The sequence below is a fragment of the Haliaeetus albicilla genome, chromosome 19, assembly GCF_947461875.1.
Source record: "Haliaeetus albicilla chromosome 19, bHalAlb1.1, whole genome shotgun sequence".
Taxonomy (NCBI): Eukaryota; Metazoa; Chordata; class Aves; order Accipitriformes; family Accipitridae; genus Haliaeetus; species Haliaeetus albicilla.
The window spans coordinates 20,102,905-20,122,462 of NC_091501.1; the positions used below are offsets into that span (position 1 = coordinate 20,102,905).

General features: G+C 38.9%; 1 protein-coding gene across 3 annotated transcripts in view; it reads right to left on the reverse strand.

The window, feature by feature from the left end:
* ITPR2 (inositol 1,4,5-trisphosphate receptor type 2) overlaps positions 1–19,558 on the reverse strand; it is a 269,683-nt gene that overhangs the window by 115,407 nt on the left and 134,718 nt on the right. For all 3 annotated transcript variants that reach the window (XM_069806681.1, XM_069806680.1, XM_069806682.1), the window contains 3 exons: positions 12,414–12,604; positions 12,201–12,343; positions 9,921–10,029 (listed from right to left, as the gene is read on the reverse strand). In XM_069806681.1, the coding sequence (XP_069662782.1) occupies positions 9,921–10,029; positions 12,201–12,343; positions 12,414–12,604 (443 nt within the window). The remainder of the gene's footprint in view (positions 1–9,920; positions 10,030–12,200; positions 12,344–12,413; positions 12,605–19,558) is intronic.

A 19,558-nucleotide genomic window follows, 5' to 3' on the forward strand; every position in this document is an offset into this window, starting at 1 on the left:
CCCCTACTTTATTGTATTTTCTCTTAAAACAGAGATCAAAGATTTGGATCTAGTGGCATCATGCCGATTTCATTTTTATTACTGGCTCCCTAGGTCTATCATAAATATTCATTGGCCATTCTTAATACAATGCATTGAATTCTGCTCACTGCTATCTCTGGTGCGACTGTAAAGTACAAACAGGGTTGTTGCTCAAACATATTAAATAAAGCAACAGCAAATTTGTGACAGTCAACAACAAAAAAAACAGAAAACAAAAGAACCCTTTTCCCCTTCCAAGGAAATTCAAAACCAAAGGAGACATTTTCTCTCGCCCCCTCCATGACTGCAGACATTTGACTGCTGTGGGAATTCAGCTGTGCAGAAGCAGCAGCAGCTGACCTGCTCCCACAGATAGGAGACATTTTTGAAAAGTCCACAGTTGCCACACAGTGGTCTCTGCGATACTGCAGCACTCCTCTGTGCTCACCAGTAAAAATTATAAATATTACCCAGCAGTGGTACAGAAACTGCTCAGAAACGTGGACTTTCTGTATGGCAACTAATACTTAAAAGGGAGCAGGAGGTGTGTGTGGAGAAACATTCTCCAGTCTCAGTCAGGAAAAAGGTTTAGGCAGTTTTATTCTCCTAAATCCCAAGAAAAACTGCAACTATCCCAAACTTCAGGATGCCTGCCATTTGTTTCTCTCCCCATACCCATCACTCACAGATTCCTTTGAGCTCCCCTTCTCACCTCAGTGTAGCTCCTCCCAGTATCAGACAGGCAGGGTACGAAAACCCCTATTGCACCTATGTGAATTGCTCCTGCTCTGCAAATCAGCACAGACACAGGCCTCTTGGGATGTCAACCAGCTACTTTAAACAAGCACCAATTACTAAAATTAGGGTGGCCATGGGAATTACGTTTTTCCTGTTAAGTAACTCTGAGAGCATTAACGTGTACCAGATACTTTATATTCTAAGCAAGAACATCTACTCCATTAAAAACAAAACAATATGGTAGGACCTAGAATGTACGTTCAAATATTTATCTTCTAACAAGACTCCACCATTGAGGTAATATGCTGCTCATTAAAAAAAAAAAAAAAAAAAGAGATGGAGTAGGAATAAATCATCTAAAATAAATATTTATATTTATGCATATGAATATATCCTCACAGAAAACTCCACACACCTGGAGACATGAACCATATGATAGAACTGCTGACTCATTTTACATATTAACCTACAACGTACCTTTGGTCATTTACCTAGCCCCTTGCCAATCTAGTATCTGCTGAAACTTCTATTAAATTCCTAAAAATCTTTGGCTGCTTTATTAACAATTTAAAATATATAAATAAAACCAGACAGAAAGAAAACCTTGATCCTGATGCCTTCATGATGTAGAATTTGATTCAAATAGCTCTAGTGGGCATGGAATTTAACTTCTAGATGAACTGAAGTTTTAGTGAAATCCATCCCACCAGTATTCAAAACAAGAAAAATAAAATCCAACTGTTCTTGTTCACGTTACGGATTCTGATCAGTTCCATGAATTTTGTGTCTGAGTAAGGTGAGATTAAACATATTTAGAGCTATGTTCAGGTTTCATTTGTTAAACAGCTTCCTTCCCTTGCACTCTTCCATTTGTTTTTAACTAAAAGTAATATTAATAGAGAAGGATGCCAAACAGTTTGAAGGCAGTTAAGATCTTCTTGCTGGTTTGCTGTTCCTAAAATCAGATCCATAGAAAGGTATAGATATGAAAAAAGAAGGGGAAAATAAGGAGCATCCTTATGTCACTTACACTGTGTAAAGGGGAAATTCCAGAGCAGAAATTGGTCATTTGAAGTTCAGAGAGAGAGGAACGAGCTACCCCAGTTTGTTATTGTTTTGGCTATGCTGTCTAAATCAGTATCAACAGAAAAAATATTTTACAGTATCAGATGCTCCTTTAGAGGAAATATATTATATGTGAGAAAGGCAGATGATACAAGTTCCAAAACAATTTATGAATCAGGATTTGGGGCTTAATATTTCTGAAACAAATCTGGGTAACAACATATCATATTCTGAAAATTTGATAAATATAAGCTGCCAAGAGGCTACAATCTTTAGGAAGAAATGTGTTTACAACCATGTGTTTTTTCAGCCTGCCACTAGATTTGTTTATGACTCGGAGAATGAACAAACAAAATCAAGGTTTTGAAACAAAGAAGAATAACTACCAGTGAGTGGTGAACACCATTGCCCACTCAACTATCAGCTGAGCTAAAAGTAGCAAAAGTCTCTGGAGATAATATATTTGGATCATGGTGACAGTTAACAATTATACATATTAAAGAGAGGGCACGAATGCACCCAGTCCTGCAAAGTAGTTAGGCATGTGCTTCACTCCCACTGCAGGAGATTAAAGTGCTCATCTTTCACTAGATCAGGATGTTGCACTTCATAAGAGGTCAGAAGTGCTGTCTCCTACCTGTCCTTGATATATGAGACTTTCAGTTGAAAGTTCTTGTCCAGGTCAACAAGAGCAATGCACTTTGCCTGAAACTATCCTTGACACAGACCACTATAAGGACCTCACAGCTGGTCCAAGTAAAGTGGCTTTGAACAGGCTTCCAAACACAGGCAGATAACGGTCCAAATCTGGATCAAATATCTGGGACCTGTTACCTACTGAAAAAAGAATAATCTCCTTTTAAAAAGAAGCCATGCTTTTCATATACTGAGTAGCTGCACTTAGAGGTTTTTGCACTAGAAGCAAAATAAATCTCTCTATAAATGCACATGATTGGAAACCCAGCAGAATATCTGGGGGATGTTCCCCACAACGTACAGTAGTATTCTGCTTTAGATCAGAACAATGCACATTACAGGAGGGATAAAGGATACCACAAAGATGAAGGATGCTACTTCAGAATAGGTCTAGTTGATACCGCATGTCAAAGCACCAGAAACACGCAGCAATAACAACATGCCAATAGCAGCTGATGGCCTGAGGCACTAAGCACTGGCTAACAACACCTCGCTAGTACCAATGGCGGTATCACATGCCTTGTGGTACCTCTTCGCTTAATTATTCCATCTTGAAGCCTAGAGGGGGGAAAAGTAAAACTGCGTTCGTTTGTTTCTCTGTAGGTTTTATTTCTTTGGCTTGTAAAATGTCAGTGTATGGGTATAATGAGAAATTACCACACTTTAAGGGTCTGACCACATTTAGTGTTTAGTCTTGCATATCTGAAAGCTCTGATGTTCCTGCCGCACTGGCTCAGAGGATTCACAGCAATAGCAAATTTGGCTTGAATCCTCCACTGCAATGAATCAGTGCAGGCTTTAGTTCTGCAACAGACCACCACCACCTTCACGTAAACCATTGCACAGATGGAGGGGTTTGCCCCAGTTGTTTGAACTTTCTGCCGTACTTCATCACTTAACTGTCTCGACAAAACCACAACAGCAGCTTCCTGACCGTACCAGACATATGTGCCGGTCACAGCAACCAGGCTGGCACTGCTAGAGGTAACCAAACATTCTTCCTCCCTGCACCTCCAGTCCCCCCCAAACTGTGGCTGTTTTCCTAAGGAGAGAGTTTTTAATGCAGGATACTGCAAAAATGTCCTTTACGAGCTGAAATGTACAAGTGATTTTTTTTAAAAATTCAAAATAAACAGCATTGAGCTTAAAAGTTTGCCTATAGTATTTCTAACACCCTATTACCTTACAGCCACACTTGAGCTTAGTGAGGAGAATGGCCTATTGAGAATGAGAAAAAACAGGCTAGCGCATAGGCATTTTTAGAAATGAGCACAAATAAGACAGCAGAAACAGTGAAAAATTAAATGTAATTTTTCAGAATGCCTGCAGTGCCACTAATCCAAAATGTGAGTAGTAACAGAAATAAAGGAATTTTGGATCCTGTTCTTCCTCCCATTTAAAATAAGCATCCTTTTAAGGTATAATACATTCAGCAAGCCCCACATACTCAGAATTATTCTCTTTTTTCCCCGTTTTTACCTACACATTATTTATCTGAATGCTGCCTAATTTGCAGATGCAAATAAGTAAAATCATCTTGAAAAGATGAGGCTATAGAATAGAATGCAGTTTACGTTGAGAATGTCTTTGATTCAAAGAGCTGCAACACTGGGACACTGTGTGGTGGTGCATTTCTTTCCCCCTCTCCAGGCTGATTTACAAACTCAGGAAGGCTCGCTAGCCCTTCTCATAAGTGTAATGAGTCTGGCAGTTAAGCGACCCTTGACTGTGGCAGGAGCTCTTACACAGCTAAGACAGGAAGATATGCTGTGCATCTCAAGGACTCCTGCTGCCCGGCAAAGGCAGGGGGATGGGAGTAGAGATAGCCAGGTCTCTAACAACCTGCAGCCAGTTCTTTCTCATAACAACCTTGAGACATTACAATCCTCCCCTGACAATCTTGGAGCATCCCATATCTATGTTTTGAGCTATTCTCCAACAGTCTCGGAATTTTCCAGCGCAGCTGGGATTCTAGAAATTTGTTAATGACGGAAGTCAATCAACTCCCGAACCTATAAGCAGCGGTACTAAGTGAGGCCCTTTGAGCTCTCCTGGACCACAGTGGGCTGTGACCAGCATCTTCCTCTGAGTGGGACACCTCTCAGAGTTTGCAAACTTTCCCGTTTGCAAAAATCACGAGGTCTGTCACTGAAAGCCAACACAACCTGTGCTGATTCTCTTCACTCCTTGAGGCTTGACCCTTCGCACATCGAGACAAATGCTGAAGCATTCGACATGAATATTTTCACTGACCTTGAGAGGAATTTTTAACAGGTATACCTCTTCCTCTCTCTCTTTTACTCTCTTATATATATTTCTCTTAGTGTCTTTATGCATGCGTACTAACCTGAATAGTCTATAGCAAGCTACAGCAAGTATATTATAAGTTATAGCAAGTATATTATAAGATATAAGTTAATACTTTCAAATTTATACTTAAATTACTGTTGTGATTTTTATTCGGCTGTGAATGAATTTTAGACTGCTATTATACTCATAATCCTTTTAGATATAAACCATTGACCAAGTCTGGGACTAGGAGTTGATCCATCTGCACCTAGACTCCGACAGAAGTTTAGAAAGCAAGGGGGTCTTCTCTGAACCTCGTGACTCATTGGGAGGGTCTCCCTTACCCTTTCGCACATTTCCTTTTACCCTATTATGGTTTTGGTCCCTATATATATGTTTAGTTTGGTTCTGATTTAATTTTCCTGTGTGCATTTTATACATGTACTAAGTAATAGAGTGAACCTTGCCAACGAATTCTGTGAAGTCGCACTTTTATACAAGTTTCCATTAAATAATTTTTCTATTGCTAATACAATTGGAGGTGATTCTTTAAGCAATCTGAATCTCTCTCTCAATTTTAAATTCCCCCCACGACACACTGTAGTGGCTCCCAGCAACACGTCCTGGCTTCTAAGACACATTGAAACCATTTTTCCCAGCAGAAAAAGACCTTCAGCTCCCACTGGTTTCAGCTTGACTCGTAGATCAGTACATTCATGAACTGGGACTATTGCTTTTGACAAAATCATTGGAGTTTTGTCAACAGCTCCACATGCAAAGACTGAAGTCTTCTGGCACAAAATGACCAAGAGCCAATAGTGGCCATACCAGGGACTACATCTTACAGGAATATAATACATTTGTATTTACATTGAAGCTGTACTATTTTTTCCCATGTATATTTGCTGCTGTTGCTGAAAACAAAGATGAGAGGATAGCTTACATTTCATATCTAAAGTGGAATGCAGAAATGTTAACACTGCAAAACGAAAGGCTACAACGCTACTTCTAGGATTTTAAATCATGAAGCTAGTGCAAACGTATAAGAGCAAGACATTTTTCATGAGTTTTTCCAAAAAAAGGCAAAAAGCACAACTACTTATTTCTGACAATTAAGCAGCTTACACAGTCTTTGTTCTACTGACACTTAAAAAAAAATGCAGTTTTCAATTATTTATACTGTAGTTCAACACCTAAAGCAGGAAGAAAGTATAAAATCTGTGTTCTGCAGCACAAGTAACCCTTACTGAAGGGTTCAATCTATTTATAATAGTGTTTCCCTTAGGAACTACCAGTTGGCAGGGTATACAGGCTTGGATTCTGCCATATTCTGTAATGCACTATCATCCATTAACACTCTGATCAGCCAATAACGTTACACGAAACTTGTCCTATACACACATTATCAGAGATAGTATTTTTTTTCCCCGAGAGATGTTGACCTCATTTAAGAACAGTTGGGAAATCGGAAGGTTGTCCATGCCTGAGGCATTGACATGCCAGCAGCTGGAGTGGGTTAAGAAGTTGCCATATGGGCACACAGTCAACAGTTCAACAACTTCATCCAATTCACTGAAGGAAGGTTTAGTTTAAGCTTCTGAACCCCCTTTGAAGCAGCTGGGAGGACTCACCCCTCCTGGCCCACCAGCTCCGTTGTAGGGACAGTTGCTTCAGCAGGGCAGCAAGATAACGCTAAGATTTTAAACTGCTCCAGTCATTTGCAAAGTGAACATGCATCGGTGATTCTTCTGGAAGCATTCAGGTGCTTTTGGAAATGTTACTCAGATTCAAACTGAGACATCTAGGTAGGTCTAGAGGCAGCATTCAAACAGAAATTAAACTAAAATCAAGCACTACGGTGAAGGACAAAAAAGATTTGCCTAAAAAAACTCAAAAATTCTAGACCAAGATCCTTCTGGTCTTGCAAAATGGGTATAAAAATGGCCAGCAACAAAAAACATACATAGACAGGGCAGATGTAGTCCAAACACAGTCCTTTCTGTCTCTCCTGTTTCTCTTAAACAGTCAGTCTAAAGTAGGCTTTTATCTATACCACAGTAACTGTCTGAACAGAGGCAGCATCGACTTCCTCCGCACACTGCTTTACCCAAGTTTTTTAACACTGTTCTGGAAGAACCTTCTGTAAGAGAGGGGCTGTAGATCAAGTTTCATTCCAGTTAGCTACCTAATCAATACAAACAGGACTAAGACTTAATGTAGAACTCCCAGGAGATCGTAATAATCACCCACAATTACTTATGAAAGCCAATCAATGACCAAGAGGTTTTGTGTGTCATTTATATACCTTAAATCAAACTTCTGAAATGAAACTTTAATTCCTAACATGGTTAGGTGTTGCGGCACTAAGCAAAACAACGCACAAGGAAGCACTGCCTCAAAGGCTGACTGCAAAGGCAACCGAGGATGGAGCCAGGAGACCACGAGCAGCCCTGAAGCACACCAGCAATGGGAGGTGCAACAAGAGAGCTGAGACAGTGGATACAGGAACAGGCATAAAAACAGTGAAATTAAGTACCTACAGCTATCTTTTCCTCCCGTTCCTTCAATGAAACAGGCTACCTTCCACTAGTCAAATGAAAGATAAAGACTGGAAGGCAAGGTTCCCAGACCTGGATTCTCAACTGTGGGAGGTAAAGGGAAGAGAAAGAGAGAGAAAGAAATTTTATTTCATTATTTTTTCCTTGTTTCTCACTGTGCGAAAGTCTGTAGAAACCAGAGATTTTTCATTTGTCAAATCTGTCACACAAAATATGTTATGATGGGTGATAACAAACTCAGGCTTTCTGTTAAAATGTCATGTGTCCCTCTATAGCTCTGTTCTGGTACTACCATTATGTATTTACTACTATAATTTTTTTTAGTATCTGCATAACATAGTTGAATAACCTTGCAGGCACAGAGATCACAGTTCAAAAAAAGTTGGAAACACGTGCAAGAGGTTATTCATTGTGCTATTTTTACTATTCTGAAGTCCCTACCATGAACAATGACTCATAAGAGTAGTGAGCTGGAGAAGCACTTGCAGACCCTACAAGCTTGTTTACTCACTTGTTTGTTTGCACTGATTCATTACATTCCTCAGTGTAAAATCTATGGGACTTGAGAGAAAGCACAAGGGAGAAATTCTGTTTCCTGACGACCAATTCCATCCACCATGCCCTACCGAGATAGATGGTGGAGGTCACACGAGGGGTCTGGGCATACACTATGTTCACTCCCAAGAACCAGGGGCTGGGCTGGCTGGGTGAAGAGCCTCTACATGCCAATGGAGCACGCTCCCTCTGGTGGCTTCACTCAGTCTCGCTTTACCAGCATCCACAACAGGGTACAAAGAGCAATTAAAACAGGAAAATTTTTTGTTAGCTTGTTTTAAGTCATACATTAAAGCGTTGCTTTTTTATCCCCTGTAGTCCTGAGACGACATTAACTTTTGGTGGGTCTACTGAATTATTTTGGAGAGGTTTGGCATAGCATACAGTTAGAAAAGCAAATTAGTTTTTCCATGTGATGCAGTGGCATTATGGAGCCAGAAAGCTATTAAAATAAGTATGAATAGTAATTAAGAATAATAATGTCCTGCTTCACCTGTGAAACCCTTGTTATGACATTAAAAAAAAAATTGTCTGCCCAGGCCTAGCCACATTTTTCTTCGAGCAGGAGGTGAAGAGGAGGTTGGTTTTCTCTGTGTGCATTGGTTGGTTTTGCATAGAGAAGGGCTGATGTTTTGCTATTGCTGCCTTTGTCTTCATCTCACTGTTCTGCCTTTAGATTTTTTTTTATCCTGTCTAGCAGGTTGCTTAGAAGCCTGGGCAATATGTTCCCATGTCCATATGTTGAAATCAAAACAAACGATACACAGTAAAAACAAAGACACTGTGAATATTTCCCATTTCTAATATACTGCTCATCTAACATAAAAGAGAAAAGAATGTGTTGGTACTTTATCACATCATATGATTGGACCAAAACATTTAACTTTAAAATTAAAATCCCAAACACCCAGAAATAGGCATGGGCACCTTAATCACCACGGACCTTATTTTTCTTAATGTTAGATTGCAGTTAAGATTTAATCTCATAGCTAGTATACCTGAATGGTGGATAATTTTGCCAGGTACAATAACATGAATAAGCACTGTTACTTAGACATCCAAAAATATTTGGGTGTAAAAGCCTAAGACAGCAAAACAGTACGACACTGTGTTGTAATCAGTATTTTTTCTCCAGGTAAAGTGAAACCCATGAACATACTTGACTAAACATGTCAGCTGTGAACAAATGAAAATGACGGCACTAAGACATTAGATAATAGCTCTATGATTCATACTTAAGAGTGAGTAATACTGAAAGAATTTGGGGAATACTCAGAAATATGGATAAGAGGAAACCACACTAAAGGCACAGGAATCAGGCTCAAAAAGAAGAGGCAGCTGACATGTAAATCTGAATCTAGCTACTGATACCCAAAGGCACAGGCAAGAGGAAAGAGGTATTTAAAAAACTTGGTTTTGCAAGAGAAAACTGGGCAATAAGGGGAGAGAGAGGAGTGCAAGAAATAATTAGACACTTCCAGGGTACAGACGATGTCACTTATCCCCAAAACCGGCAGCTCTGCTTAAACATTACATATTCCCGTCACGCATTTACGAGCATTAGAAAGCGTATGGAGTAGAAAAATCTGGCACCACAGGCAGCAGGGAAAAACTGTACATTTGCAATTAAAAATCCTTATGTTTCCAATTGATTTTATGATAGATGAAGTCAGATGTGACATAAGAAGACTAGTCTCCAGAAATACAGGATATCCAATACATAATAATCATATATAGTAATACTTGCTACTGCTAATTGATTTCATCTTCCTTGCCTTGACTCTTGTCAAGTCCCTGATACAAAACTATCTATGTAAGGCAGATAGTTTATTTTGTTCCAATCTTACTTTCTACCTTACCATATTGTTCCTAAGACACCACATTATCTTTAAAACATGTACAAAATTGAAATCATGTCAGATTCTGTTACTGTTCTAGAACCAACATTGTAATACCATGCTATTAGTTCTATATTTAATACTAAAATGGTAGCAGTACCTCTTCCGCAAAGTTGGTTTTCTTGTCAAGCATTTCTCGTAATGTCTGAAGAATTTTAATGCAGAGTTTTTCTTCTTTCTCCATTAGCTTCTTTGTGTGATTAATCAACCTTAAAGTAAAATATTAAACCTTAAAGAGCATTGCACATTGTTGATAAACCATACTACAATTTCTATATGCAAAAATTGCCCATCACTATATTTTTCCTCAAGGAAAGGAAATAAAAATAGACAAGAGAAATCATAATTAAAAAGGAAATGGCATGTTCAAGGTGTTGTGAGGTTTTTTGTGTCAATTTGCATACCTTACTGCCCATACAGAAGGCAGAATTCTACATCTACTTTTTATGAGTGCTTCCAGATTAAGATCCAAACTTGTTATTTCATCCTTTCTTTATTTAAAGGTAACTTATTTTAACCTTTATTTAAAGGTAAGCAATGTTCACCATGCACCTTGCAAACTTAAAAAGCTACAACCTTTACACCTTCCGACTTCTATGATGGTTATAATATATTTATAATTAGCAAATGGCATCCAGCCAAAAGGATTCCCAAAAACCTTACACAGAAGTGTTCAGAAATGCAGACATTTGGATGAAACAAAACCACTGTTTACATTCACACAACAACTTTAGAAGACTGTTTCAAGCCAGAAAACAAGGTACATTTGTGACTCCCAACTACAACTGCGATGGGAGTTTGGGTTTTAGTCAGCTTAAGCCAATTCCAGAAGCAGCCTTTCTATCTCTGTGCAGAGGAGGTCCTTGCCCTGGTTCACACACTGCGGGAGAAACATTTGTGAAAATAGAAGGGGGGAGGAAATCTGAAGGCTTTGAACAGGTTTTTTCCTTCAGTACCAGTGCTGGCTTATGGTGGATAGAACAGTGTTCATCAAATTACAGCCTAAAACCAGCATATAGCAAAGGCACTGCGGCCACCGATTTACACTGAAAGATGGCATCATTAATGGTCCTAAATCACAAACAGTCACCAAAACAGGGCTGGGAGGGCTGACACTGCATCATCTAGACCAGCGCTCTGTAACCCAACAGAACTGATTATATTTAGATCACTGCTAAGTTAGAATCATAGAACCATTTAGGTTGGAAAAGACCTCTAAGATCATTGAGTCCAACCGTTAACCTAACACTGCCAAGTCCACCACTAAACCATGTCCCTAAGTGCCACATCTCCATGTCTTTTAAATACCTCCAGGGATTAGTGCACTAACGCCATCCTGGGCTCAGTGGAGGCACCGTGCAAGACTTTCCCACTGTCATCTTCCGCCATTTCATGAGCTATGAGTCCAAAACAATGCAGCTCTCAGGCCTGCAGTACTAGCAATATTTTTAAAGTAGTACATCTTTATCTCGGGATTTCTGCATAGCTCTGCAAAGCATTCCTTTGCCATGGAAGTTAATTAAATAAAACAGAAAACTGTTTATTGCATTACATGGGCCACGTCCAGCAGCCCTAGACTTGATTTGATGCTGACTTTGAACAGGAGTTTGGACAAAGGGCATGGGATAGGAAAAGCTCAAAATTTAGCTTAATTTTTCCAAACATATAAAGTATATTGTTATAATGCTACCTCTGCAGAATATGCAAAAACCTAAGGAATCAGGAGAGCTGCCAAATGTGTTCATTTCCCCCAAGTTACTTCTGTTTAAATTATAGTTTCTCAAGGGCAGGGAGGGCATCTCACTTGAGGACTAATAAAAAAATTGCAAGACTCTATTCCAATGCACACACTGCAAATAAAATATCTAATAATTCAAGATCAGGTAGGGGTGCCAGTGAAATGTATTTTTAAAAGAGCTGTTGGCAGTTTAAAATAAAAATCAAAAGATTGATTTGCTGTACCTAAAAAAACCCCAACAAAAAAACACTAGCCCTGAGCACCCCACCTCATTATGAATTCTTGAAACTTCTACTATGGAAAGTCTGATTCTGCTGTAGGTTTGGAGAAACTTAATAGCAAAAGTAGCCCATTAAGAAAACATTAGTAGGTTGAGCCTGCCACAATTTTAACAAGCTACTAACATCCCAGTTCTAGGCAGACAAGGCAAGCAACCTCTCTCTCTCTACTCCTCTCCAGACTCCTAAACTGCTGAGAAACATAAAACATGCAGCAAAAGACCTCAGTTTAATTTTTCAGTATGAACTCAGACACTTACATGCTTAAGTCACTGTTGAAAATGAGAGGTAAGTGCTGTTGAAAATTTTAACTCCCTACCATCTTTTCCAAAGAAGCAAATAGGCCTCTCCTTACACTACTTACTTGGACATGAAAGCACCACATCTTATTCTAGCATCGCTCCCCTCAGGAAAAAGAAGTTCTGGACTGTGCAGCACATCAACCAGCACTGAGAATTCAGCTTGCATCATGGGTGTGAACTGCTGCTCCAAGGAGGACACTACATCCTAGGGAAGAAAGATGACATGTAAAATGCACTACCACAACTGCTGCCCAAGCCATTTGCTATTTTTGTACCTGTAGTTTTTCTATTATATTCCTGTAATCCCAGGCAGGCCCACCAAGAGCTTCTTTAAAACGAGGTCCACTGCGGGCTGACATTCTCCACCCCATGGCTGCCCTCTGCACCATGTTAGAGTGACTCTTCATGAACAAGGTGTTGACCTGGCTGTCCAAATCCACTGGAATTGCAATCCCACGGTTCTTTGCTTTAAAAGGAAGAAAAAAGAAGACATTTACAGTGGCAAAAACTTGAAAATCTTATGAAGATCATGACATGCAAAAACCTGATACTCTTGAAGTTAAGGGGCAGGGGAATCTCACTTCAACTGCTTTTAAAAATAAGGATGAAAAACCTAAGCTGGTAGAAATCAGCAGTAATCTAGTTAAAGAAAGCAAGCTGTACTGCTTTAAATGAGATTAGGATCATTTCCAGTATATATTTTCATAGGTACAGATGTTTATTTTTTAAAACAGAATAATTTTTTTTTACTAACTTAAAAAAAAGATCAGATCCAGAGATATTAATAAGAGTAACAAAAAGAGTATGCATTATTATTTCAACAGCTAGTGTTACTCTACTCAGAAGTAAATTCAAAAATTCTTCTTTCTAGCAGACATATGCACATTTAGCCAATTTACCCCAAGTGCTATTTGTTGCTTTTCTGGGTATTTCTCTTGCAAAGACCTTGAGAAACCAAGTGCATACAAATTAAATTTGAAAAAGACTGTCTTCTCTCTCCCTCTGGTTTCCTATAAAGCCAGGGTTGTTAAACTGTGGGGTTCCTGGATGCCACTGCAATATAACCGATAATTAATAAACACATGATAGTTTAACTGATAGTTAAACAAATTCAACCAATAGTTTAAAAAAATGCAATTTTTTTTTTTTTTTCAGACTTGAGGGGCAGGAAGTGACAAAAGAGAGAATATGGAGGGAAAAAAACTGAGGAAAGACTTGCACGAATTCTTACAGGGCATCCACTATTAAACTACTTATTGCATCCTGAACTGTCATTTGAAAAGGAAATTTGAAAGACAATATTAAAGGTATCTGCCCTCTCCTTCACAAAAATCTTTGTGTTAGCTGCATCTCTCCATTCCACTGGAGATCAGAGTGACATTCTTCTATGGCTCAGCATGAGTTGTCTGAAAGTCAGCAAATAAACAAGAGATCAATGCAGCAATATCTCTGTTTGAAAGATTAGGTCACATTCCACTGATCAGGCTTTGTACTGTACGTCATTTCATTTAATTTCCATGGCACAGTTCATGTTTAATAAAAACTGAGAAGTAAAATGGAAAAGCAGTTCTAGTTTGTTTGTAATAATGACTAATAATAACTAATTTCTCAGTTTTCCTTATTGAAACAAAGTGAATTTTTAAAAAAGCATTAGCCCGTATTACAGTTCTGCACAACGTTTCTCTGAGGCATTTCCCGACCATTCTGCACTAACGCGCACGCTTTCCATAGTAGCGGAAGGCATCAAAAATATTCCACCCCTCCCTCCCATTTCTTAAAACATATACAACTTTAAGTCCTGAACTTGTCAACAGATGCCCTTCTTTCCTAAACAGCCTATGCATCAAACCCCACAGGAGTACGTGCAAGCAAGAGATTCAGGCATACAGCTCTGATGAATGAACGCTCGTGTGCTGCCAAGCAGAGTGAGTCACAGATCCCAGGCAAAAACCTTCTCTTCCCCCGAATACTATATTGTAATGGCAGCATTTATTATAAACCTAAATTTGGCTGTGACACCTCAACCCCCAATCTCACAGACTACGGCAGGAGTGCCCTCTCACGCGTGTCCTCATCCCTTGAATAGCTCCGGTGGGTGCAGGGTGCCCTCCTCTCTTCCCAGTGCAAGGGTGTACCCCGACGCAGGACCAGTGCCTACACCTGTAGGCTGTTTAACTGGGATGGAAGGGAGATCTCTTCTATTTTTAAACAGTTTGCCATAGGGAATTTAAAAAAAATTTTTCTTAGGTCAAGATGGGAAGACACATTTCCCCACAACCGTACACAAATTGTCAGCAGCAGATGCACAGCAGTTTCCACACTGGCAACTCACTTGTCCTTTCCACTCTCCATTTGTTTTAAAGGCAAGGTTCCTGATTATCATGAGGAAAATACCATGTATGGCTGGCCATTATTTCGAATGATTGTTTTTCCATATTATTTGACTGGGTTATTTTTCAAAACACATTTGCCCTATTGCTGCTTACTTTATTACGGAAGTCCATTAAAGTTCTGCCAGTGTGGGTAGGGTGCTGCAGCCTATTAATCCAATTTATTGTGTCCTAATGTCAATCACTGGAATGTTATTGGACAATGCTCGCTTCTCAATTAAGTGGTATGTATGCAGAATCCTGATATATCCAAGAATAAATTTAGCAATGGGGAGCATGCTGTTCAGAGGAAAACCCAGACTTCTGCAGTCCTATAGATGCCATTTGAAGTTAACAACTTCCATCGGTATCTGAGGAGCAGTCAAGGACTATGATTGTTCAAAGAGTTGCAGCTAATTAAAACTATCACAAAGAAAACCAGAGAGAGAGAAAAAAAATACTCCTTTGTTTTGAACAGTTCTTATATGTATAATTCCATTTGTAATTAAGATTTGTATTGGCTGTCAAAGGGCACTGTTGAAGTCTAAGCTATAAACAAAGCCTTTGTCTTCTTATTTCTTTGCAGCTTGTAGAAAGTTTATCTTTCATTTGTTTCACATTTCATTATTTAAAACAACATGAAACATATTTTTACATTTTGGAAAGCTGATGAACAAATGTGAACATAAATATTTATTTTTAATTTAGGTGTTGTAGGCTGCTTTCCTCTTCAAATTGTGTCAATCTCCCTTAAAGTATGAACATAAAATATTTAAAAGCATGTCTATTTTTGTTCCACTTAGAAATACTTTTGGATGGCACTCAAACTTGCAAAGTAGGGTTAGAGCTGGTAGACAAAGGAGCCGGGAGGGGGTAAAATTCTGTCTTTCATCAGACTAGTGAACTTGGGAAAAAGGCATGCTACGTGGCTGTATGTAAACTAGTACCATAGGTATCAAGCAGGATACTTACCAGGATGGACTAGAACACGTCTTCAGCAAAGGTAAGTTCTGCCTCGCAGTAGAGGGCATAGCACAGGCTTATATACTGCCCAATTCCTACCTAGGGCACCCTGCACAGAGCCAATTACACCCTGAATGCATTACACTGTTTCGCCAATGTCAGAGGAAATGCGATTTGCTGGGAAATCCTTTGCATGACTAACTCTCAATCTGCTGCTCACAATTATGCTATCAGCAATAGCCACAGTTGAGCCAAGGCAAGCAAGCAAACAGTACCCCTGGAAATGGTAAGCAACGCAGTGCCGCAAATTCAGCCAGGTCACAGTAAAATGTTCTGCTCTGTGCCGGATGGTTCTGTGTGTATCCAGTGCATCAGCAGCTTTCTTCTCCTTTACTGTTTAAACTATGATAAAGTACTCTGAGATGGGGACTCAAAAGAAAAGGGCAACATTACTGTCGAGAATCAAGTAGCTAAAAATCAAGCCGCTCTCAACGAGTGAGCTAGATTCCACCGAAATCCCAAGAGCATAGTCCAAGTGCTTACAGAAGGGCTGAAATGGGCTGAGATGTATTTTGTTAAATTACCTGCCTGTAGTTCTCTTCACAGAAGCACAGAAATTGGAAGTAAAAGGACCTATTTCAGGAATGCTTGCTGAAGCAGTGTCCTTTCAGTACACTGCCTATCTGAATCTTAGGATCAATTTAGTACTAAGGATTTCCAGGAAGTGGCCCTTGCCTGCAATTCTCCTTGGAAGCCCTTTCTTCAGAGTAATCTATCTTGCCGTAAGGAAGCTTGCCGTTCTCCTTGATATTCCCACCTAGTGCTCCCCAATTTTAAATTTCACTCCATTGGCTTTTGTAGTATATACAAAATACAACAGTATTTAGTGGCTTCAGAGCTATTTAGTGCAGTTTGCACTACCCTAAACCATCCCTGGTGCCGGTTTTCTGGGGGACATGCAGGCATTTCACCCCTTTCACCGCCTGAAGGAGGAGAATGATGGGCAATCTGGGTCACAAAAAAGACACAGCTGTACCTGGTTGTGAAGCCTGTACTCTCCTTGCTGCTTACACCCCTCTGGTAGCTGCAGACAGCTATATCATGTTCTCCCACACTTCCCAGTTGTCACTTAACGGAGCGATGCATATTTAGTTCAATTAATTTTGCTCCATAAATCAGTCCCTCCAGCTCCTTAATCATTTACTGACTGCTTAACAAATGCATTTGGATGGAGAGACACTAATGCTAGCAACAGCAAGACTTTTTAAGGGAAATAAAAGCTTTTGTACATAAGACACAAGCCTGCCAATCTTGTACCCTTCACTTGGATGTTTTCTTCCAACAGAAAATCTACGCTAAAATATTTATCAATCTGTAAAAAGATCATCATTGAATTTTTCTTGCAATTAGGGAAACACAAACAGTTAAAATAGAATAAAATATGTGCTTCATCTGAAATGTATTCTTCTTGCTGTCAAAAAAGTAACAACAGGATAATTATTTTATTTGAACTAAAAATTGAAAATGAAGGTCTAGCTTTTTATAAAACGGAAAAAAAGATTTTAAAACTCAAATGGGAAGTGAAATAACATATTTTCAGGGCTGAAAAAATTGTTATAGAAAAGAAAGTTCATCTATATGGACATTAAAATATGCACAGTAATTCCAAAGAAGCAATAAAATGTAACCTAGATCTTACATTTAATGTTTCCTGTTTGTAATTTGTCAGGGAAAAGGAAAGGGCTTTAGAGGACATAAAAGCACGGTCAAGAAGCACCACAGGAGAGTTTTCTGGATTCTGTACAAAGCGGTATTGGTCAGCTGAAATTGGGGAATAAATAATCAACTAGAAATACTTCACTACTCCTTCAGACCATCTGCTCTCTGTAACAGACGACCTATGTTCTTTAATATCTTTTGAAAAATGTATTGAGCCCCATTTAAAATGAAGCTAGCTTTTCTGCCATCCCTCCTCCCTCCATTTTCTCTTGGCCTGTTGACCAAGGACATCCTTCCAAAGTTGGTTCCAAACCTCTGATTTACAATCTCAATTTATTTAGGTTATTTACAACCTAGCGTAATTTATGTCCAGTTGGTTTTGGGTCACCACTGTTCTTTAGCTTAAATGTCTCTTCTTCTTGACTATTTATCTTCCTAAGTACTTTTAAAGAGCCACAACACAGGCCTTTGTTTTACTAGGCAAAACATGTGGGGCTCCTGTAGTCTCTTTGTATAATACAGTTCTCTTTTCCCCCAACCATCACAGTAGTACTTCCTCTATGCATGTTCCAGTTTTGAACTGATGAAATAACAATCTTACAGAACTCGCCTCCAATTTTGTAGGATGGAAACAAGGATTCTCCTTTTGCTTCCCCTGCACAGCATCCTAGAGTATAATGTGATAATGACTAATGTAATTTGGCTTGCTAACAGATTTTTTTTTTTAAAGGGTCTGCCAAGAGAAATAGTCTAACAAAATGCAGGTTCCTATCTGACACTGTTTACTCATCTGAGAAATTCCAATTATTTCATTATTGGTGGTAACAGCACAGACATACACATACTACATCCTTGGGATATACACACAGTATCAGAGGGGAAGATGCAATTTGTAAAAACATAAGGAAGAAAGCTAATGGATACTGTAGAGACAAGAGTATAATACAACTAGATTCGCCCCCGTAACAGAAAAGAAAACTGATGCTCAGCAGTGAAGATAGAAGAATCACCACTTAATTAAGAAGCAAACAAAGTTCTTTGCATGTGTCCTGAAAGACTGGTCAGCCCTGGGAGAAGACCCTGCTCCAATACAATTTAAGATACACAATCCAGTTGTGAGGACAGGTGACGTTCTCCAATATTACCATATGGAAAGACAGTAGATGGTTTACAATGCAAACTTTGAGACTGGCCTCCACCCTTCTCAATCTCACAAAGATTATAAAATGTAGAAACTGAAAGTCCTTTGATAATGAATTCATTCGAAATAAATTAAACTGTTAGACATCTTAGCTCCTCTGTTTTCACAAAGATCAGGGGACCTTTTAAACATTTTAATTTGTACCTATTTTACCAGTGAGCTAGAAGCTGTTTTGATCATTCATTTTTTGGACTATATTTTCAAGCAAAAGCTCAGTCCTGTGTAGTACCAGAGAAAAAGCAAAAGTGATATATGTGTATATATGTGTTAATATATATGTGTTAATAGATATATGTGTTAATTCTCATTACTGTGATAATCTGCTTCGGAAATCCATATGAACAAGGCATATTTTATATATATATATATATATTATTTCATAGGCGTTTCTATTCATGCCAGGTAGCCAAGTGTTTACTGGGCAATAAAAACCTGATGTACATTGGTATCTATGTGTTCCAAATCTCTGGGAGCCACAGAAGGGTCTGCTGAAGAAGAGAAGCAAGCCTCTATGCTTCTTGCTGAACTGGAAGCAGACAACTGCCTGGAGAAAAAGCAGCAAGTGAAGCTTGAAAAGCTTGTGAAGTTTTTCCCTAGTGGTCAAGTGGAGTTGAAGTACCAGCGTTATAAGAAATTAGCTTCTGCAACATATCCTTTTGTTGACCTGGAAGATAATGCACATTCTTACAGTGCTCATAAGAAGACAGATGTAATGATCTTAAGCTCTTGAGGCAATACTTACATCCACCTGCCAGCAACAAACTAGTAAGCACTGAGCAGAATGTATGTTGCTTAAACTTGCTCTGAAATAGGTCTTTTAAAAGTGCATTATTATATGGATCTTTGATATCCTGGGAAATCTGTGTATGATCTTTCTTCCTCCTGAGATTCATTTCTAAATCCAGGGCTATGACACAAAAAAAAAATCATGTTTGTTCTTTCAACTCTATACTACATTTATTTTCCATCAAAAGTCTTTGGTCCCTGCTGTAAATCTGTCCAATACCCTATCTCTCTGATATAGGCAAAATCTTCCTAGAGGTTTTTTTTTTTAAACCCTGCTGTGAAACATGAAGGCCCTAACATTAAAGCTGTCAGACTCTCAAGTAAAAAAAAAAAAAAAAAAAAAAAAAAAAAAAAAAAAAAAGCAGAAGAGTGCTCACAGATG